This window comes from Hemibagrus wyckioides, linkage group LG13, assembly GCF_019097595.1.
Source record: "Hemibagrus wyckioides isolate EC202008001 linkage group LG13, SWU_Hwy_1.0, whole genome shotgun sequence".
Taxonomy (NCBI): Eukaryota; Metazoa; Chordata; class Actinopteri; order Siluriformes; family Bagridae; genus Hemibagrus; species Hemibagrus wyckioides.
The window spans coordinates 11,424,046-11,430,326 of NC_080722.1; the positions used below are offsets into that span (position 1 = coordinate 11,424,046).

At 37.5% G+C, this 6,281-nt stretch overlaps 1 protein-coding gene across 9 annotated transcripts in view; it reads left to right on the plus strand.

Annotated features, from left to right (window-relative positions):
* Window positions 1–5,368, plus strand: part of arhgap12b (Rho GTPase activating protein 12b) — a 47,672-nt gene extending 42,304 nt beyond the window's left edge. For all 9 annotated transcript variants that reach the window (XM_058407174.1, XM_058407175.1, XM_058407176.1 and 6 more), the window contains 4 exons: window positions 107–184; window positions 331–465; window positions 976–1,081; window positions 3,618–5,368. In XM_058407174.1, coding sequence (XP_058263157.1) covers window positions 107–184; window positions 331–465; window positions 976–1,081; window positions 3,618–3,792 — 494 coding nt within the window. In that variant the 3' untranslated portion in view covers window positions 3,793–5,368. The remainder of the gene's footprint in view (window positions 1–106; window positions 185–330; window positions 466–975; window positions 1,082–3,617) is intronic.
* Window positions 5,369–6,281: the final 913 nt, after the last annotated feature.

Genomic DNA, 6,281 nt, shown 5'->3' on the forward strand with positions numbered 1-6,281 from the left:
CTTGTGTTATTTGAAATGAATGTAATTTTAGGACACTTTGCCCTGTTTATTAATGAATCATGGATTGTTGATTCATAAACTAAAATGACTTTTTCTCCAAATACAGGCTTAAATGTTGATGGATTGTACAGAGTCAGTGGAAACCTGGCTGTCATTCAGAAACTGCGCTTTGCTGTCAATCATGGTATGGACTGTGTGTATATTTATGTAGTTGCAATTATTACAAATGCAATTACTGTTTATATAATTGTATTTAAACTTGATCTATAATTTATATAATAGCAGTTACTCAGATGTAGATGAACTCGTGTGTGTTTGTGTCCATAACAGATGAGAAGGTGGATCTAGCGGACAGTAAATGGGAGGATATCCATGTGATAACTGGTGCACTGAAGATGTTTTTCCGGGAGCTTCCAGAGCCCCTTTTCACCTATTCCTCCTTTAATGACTTTGTTAATGCCATCAGTAAGTCCATGCCTTTGTCTCTGTCTATAGTAGTTTGCCCCATATGTACAATAGATACCAAATAAATAAGCACTAAATGAGTGAACATGGAACTTTTCAAACAAAGCAATATATATATATATATATATATATATATATATATATATATATATATATATATATATATATATATATATATATATATATATATATATATATACACACATTACCAAAAGCGAGTAAAATGAGCTTACTTGAGTTGTGGTATCACCAAAACAGTGTATTATAGTGATTGCTGATATATTACTGATTTACAAATCCAGAAAAAATGTCTAAAATTGTCCTATATTTCACATCTTAAATGCTGTACCTAGAAATGTGCTATTCAGTGTTTGAGCTCGTTTGTATGTGACGTTTGTAAAGACTTGCATGGCCACTAGAGGGCGCCACAAACCATGTTTTATCAGAACTGATCACAGGGCCAACATTAATGCTGCTGTTATTTTGTTTGATTCTTTTTTCCTCCAACAGAAAACTCAGACTACAAGCAGCGAGTTCAGGCCATAAAAGATTTAATCAAGCAGCTGCCAAAGCCGAATCAGGAAACAATGCAAGTCCTATTCAGACACCTGAAAAGGTAAACTCCTATATCTGATAACCTTTGGAGCTTAAAGTGTTACTTTGAAGTGTAATGGATTCACTCTTATATTCCATAAGGCTGGGGAAGGAGCAGTGTATTGATTTGAAGTGTGTGTATGTTCATGTTCTTTAGAGGTGAGTAGGGTACGGCATGTGTTCTGTGCAAGCTGTCTGTATTGAGTTATCTCACTCCATTACTGAGACAGATCTGGAAACTGGCCAGCTACATCATTATGGAAGAGACTGGGTGATGGCAGGGAGGGAGGGAGATATGTGGGGAGATAGGTGATAGACCACATCCTCATGACACCATGATGTGATGCTGGAATTATCAAAATGAAAGAGAGAGGGATACTGAAATGTCAGACACTGTATAGTCTGTGTGTGGTGCTGTGGGTTTATTACATTAATGTATTACCCTTATAATAACCCTACCTACTTTAATCTCTACCCCCATTTTGGGCCTTCCATGCCATTTTTAAGTGTACCTTAAATAGTCTTAAAAATTTAATGATGCACTTCGGCACACTTAAATGCATTGCCATTTATACCATAATTTTTTAACAAATGCCCAAAATACACACTGTTTTACTGCTCACTACTCTGACCTGCCACATCAGCATAAAGTGCTCTCACATTCAATAGTCTCATCCTTCACGTTTACATTACTCATGAATTCAGTTTGTGGATATGAAATGCATTTCATTCCTCGTTAACTGAACAGAGCTATGTCATTTTAGTAGCTCTGGAAAGATGCTAACACAATGGTAATTATCAGGTGCACTTCAGAATTCCCATAATGCTCTGCAGTATGCAGGATCCAAGCACACCAACTGCTGCATTTGAAGATGATACTTGACCTATATAGTGAGATGTTTACCGTGGGGTTTATGTAATGGAATGTGAGCACAGGCATGTTGTATCGAGCAGACTGCATTATGCAGAAGCTTATTAAGATTAAAAGTTGAAAGCATATCATTTAGTACCTTTGTGAATCTAAGAATAAAGATGTATGTTGTTAAGCATAAGGAACGCACGTCTGTACCTTCCAGTGTGGGCTAGTAATTTAAGAGGACCTAAAGAGACAAATTGTCTGTGACATTGTCATTGATGAAGTGCTCACATTGACCTGTAATTCACCTCTTACACACCCATAAAACGCTCTCAGCTCTCACACACAGCACCACTCCATGATATGAAGATGAGAGGTCAAGGTATTGAATCATTTTATGTGATACAGGAGTATGGCTGCATGGTTAATCACGTAATATTTAAATTGTGTTAAGGATTTTAATTAATTATGATGAATTAGTTATTTATATATATATATATATATATAAAATATACACAATCTTATTAATATTTTTTAATAAGATGATATTTACTACTATACTCCAACTATTTGTTGCATGCAATGTTTGAAGTTGAATTTTTATTTAGCTTTAAAAAGATATTTTTATTAATATAACAACATATATTGGGAGCTCTCTTACTCTGATTCAGGTTTATCCATGTAAAGGAATGCAGTCTTTGAGTATGCAATGAGGAAGAAGATCAATTGATTTTAACACGATAATACAGTCCAATAAAAATTCATAGTTCTTAAATGAATTGAATAATTATAATGTAACTATTGGGCAATATAATCAGGATTATCATTTTAGCCTGCTTTTGTGTAACCCTCTAAGGGGTCATTTTGTGTGTATGTGAGTGGTATTTAAAGACGTCTTCATGTATAAAGTGGTGATGAAATGTCTCTACACATACATTTCTTTGTATTGAAAATCCAATCAGAGGAGTTAATAGGTTATATTTAGTTCTGTTAATGGTGTCTGCATCAGTGTAGTGTTGGAGCAGAGATCTAAACAGTGTTGTGCTCCTGTAAATCTGGAATTTACATCTGCTTATTCAGTTAGAGGACTAGCAGTAACCAACTGTAATGGTGGCCCAAAATTAACACATGGTCTTGAAAACCGAATAGCAGTGTTACAGAAAGGTCATAGAGCTCGCCGTAATCTTCGAGCAGGTTTATCACCTCCATTATTTTGATTGAGTGTCACTTAGAGCCACTCTAAACATCTTTTACACAGTGCTCTTGCTGTGGCCAGCTCGATGGAAAAGGTGAGTAGATAAAGGTGGTGCTAGAGGGTGTAGTCGTTCATTATGATCACTGCAGCCTGCTATCTCACTCTTTTAGGTCTGTGTTGGGACTGAGTTCAGATTTCATCGGCATATCAAACACTGACATTTGCCTCCATTTGCATTTAAATGACTCTTAGTCCTGTCTAACTGGAGATGGAGGATAGAGGTAGTGCTGGTTCATAAACATCTCGCCCTGACATTTTACTCTTGCAGAAATATTAAACCCAGGCTCGTATGTTTACATTATAGTAAAAGATTTTCTGTTCCACCTTGGGCTTGTGTTGTTTTCAGTCGTTGTTGTTTTTTTTTAATCATATGCTTGAATATATTGCTAATAATTCATGTTTGTTAAAGGGACCGTTGTGAATCTTTGTCTCTCCATCTCTCTTCAGAGTGATAGAACACGGAGAGGCCAACAGGATGACGACTCAGAGCGTGGCCATTGTGTTTGGTCCGACCCTCCTGCGACCTGAGACAGAGACGGGCAACATGGCTGTCCATATGGTCTACCAGAATCAGATTGTAGAACTTATCCTCTTGGAATATGACAACATATTTGGCAGGTAGAGCCCCTGGGAACTGTCCTCTCATGTGCTTATTCCAAAAATAATGCCAAACCATAACCACTGCAGAATCCATCATGTAAAAGCAAAGGCATGCTTCATTTGCTGTGGACCAGGCTTAATACCGAACATATAAAGAGAAGAATATCTGCATTATAACATTGCTAAATGGTTGAAATAACACAAGAATATTAAAAAGGTACTTCATGCACTTCCTGCTTTTGGACTATTGAAGCTGTGCAGCTGTTTCTCTGGTTTTTAGTATTCCTGAAAAGGAGCTGCTACTCCTGATTGAGAATAAGCTGGATGGATTTGTTCATTTGTTTGGCACAGTGGATCATCCTCCATCCTCCTTGCTCTACCTGGACGTTACACTCATATCTGTACCAATCTGGATGACGAATCTGCTGTAGGCTGAGTATCCTGGAATATGAAGAGATTTCAAGTGTATGTATATAGTGAATAGTGAAGTAAACCCGAAACTGGATTGGAGTTTCTTTTTATTTTTTTCTTGGTTTGGACAAATCTGCACTTCTGAATATTTTTTTCTTAAAAAATGTATAAATGGAACATTATGAAAAGCAGTATTGTTTCTCAACAGCTAATCTGTGGAGGGAAAGTGAGCCATTATTCTATATAAATATGCGTAACGGCTTTGTCAGTATTACTCATTAAATAACTGGACCCTGAGAAGGATTTACACGGCTTAATAGACTTGGTTTTTCTCCGGTCCTGCTTTCCAAGCTTATGCTATATGCCATTTTGACTGCAATCCCGCTATCTGGAAAGATTTGCATCCCCTTCCATAAATGACTACCAGATTACTGTCCTGTTCATCTCATTGTGACAACATCTCAACCAATAGGGTCATCTAAAGGCTCTGTGAGCTCTGAGGAACTCTGCACTCAATCAAGTAACTGGACTATGGCAATATTAGGACAAGTGGAACCATAGTCAGGGGGTTGTTCTCTGTGTTAAAGAAGGACTAAAATACACAGATTTCCACGATTTAGAATTTACTTAGGTTGCTCAAACTTTCCTATTTACACCCCGCTTGCAAGCCATTGGGATTATTTCTAATTCTTCCTCCTTACACTTCTCTCCCCCTTCTTTCCCACTCCTGCGTTACTGGAATTTGAAAGGGGAGACGTTTGCGTTCAGTCGTGAACGCTCCTGTTTCAGATCAATAGATCTCCTCACCTACTTTTCTCTCTGTACATCTCCACATCAGTATGAACAGCAAAAAGGCAGGGTTGTACAGGAAATAGTGTTTATGGTGTGGTCATGCTGCACATGCTTTTTTCAGGTACACATAATGAAAAGCCTTTTTATACAGGAGTTCCAAAATATATGTACAGATTACGGATAAAAGATCTTGAAATCTTTTGAAGTTCGAAAGATTTCCCTAATATTGTATAATAAAATATTAGAGTAATAAATATGAGATATTAATTGCTTCAGATGAAGGGTTGTATTGCAATGCATTGTGAACAGCACATTTGAATGTAATTGTGAGACTAACTACTGTTTCTGACATTGACATGTCTAATCCTAATTAAAAAGAGATCACATGCAAACTATATTGTTGTTCTTGTGTGGTTTCTTCGCCTACATGTTATGCCTCTATAGTATTTTTTATTTATTTTTTTAATATGTGTCTTTTGGAAAATCTCTGTAATGGTCAGTGAATAAAATGCTCGTGTTCCACAGATTCTAGGCTATCTTTATTAAGGCTATCATTTCTTTTTCCGAGTGAGATTTTATATAGTGTTTTTTTCTTTAGTAGAAGCCTGTCTGGATTGGACAAATACAAGGCAAATAACAGGGTAAGTATAAAATCTCAGCCCTGCCTGAGACCGCAACCTGTATAGCAGAGGGGAGGGGATCAGACTTTCCAAATGAGAAAACAATTAGCTCATATCCATAATTCAGAGCTTTGACCACAGGTTCGAGCAGCTAGAGCGTCAGTGGTGTGTGACGTGCACATCATACTCTACTTTGGATTTCAGGGCAGCAAGGCAGAAAAGCTCCAAGTCTCTCAGGTCCACGGAGGCCAAAGTGTGGGGAGGTAATTTGAGCTTACCATTATGAGCCATAAAACATTCATCACCTTGGTGCTCTGTCGTTTTTTTCTGACTTTCTCCTACAGTGTTTCTCCAGCACTCAAATGGTTCTAATTCATGGCCTCTGCGCCCACCAACATAAAGCTCATATGGCCACATGGCTTAAAATAGGTGTGTGTGTGGCATTCTATTCCAGTCTTACACATACACACACACATCTTGGCAGTAAGCGTGTGGTTTTAAAATCGCAGAGATAAGTTTTAATCCCTCTTTGATCAGAGACTTTGTAGTCTCATGAGTAGTTTCTGTATTTCCTGTGTAGAAGCCACACCTAATGTGAGTAATTGGATTCAATGGGAAACATGTGGAAACGGTTAGGTCCGTTTCAGCCCGTGTCCATGGAGACTGCAGTATTGTTGAAAGGCTAATG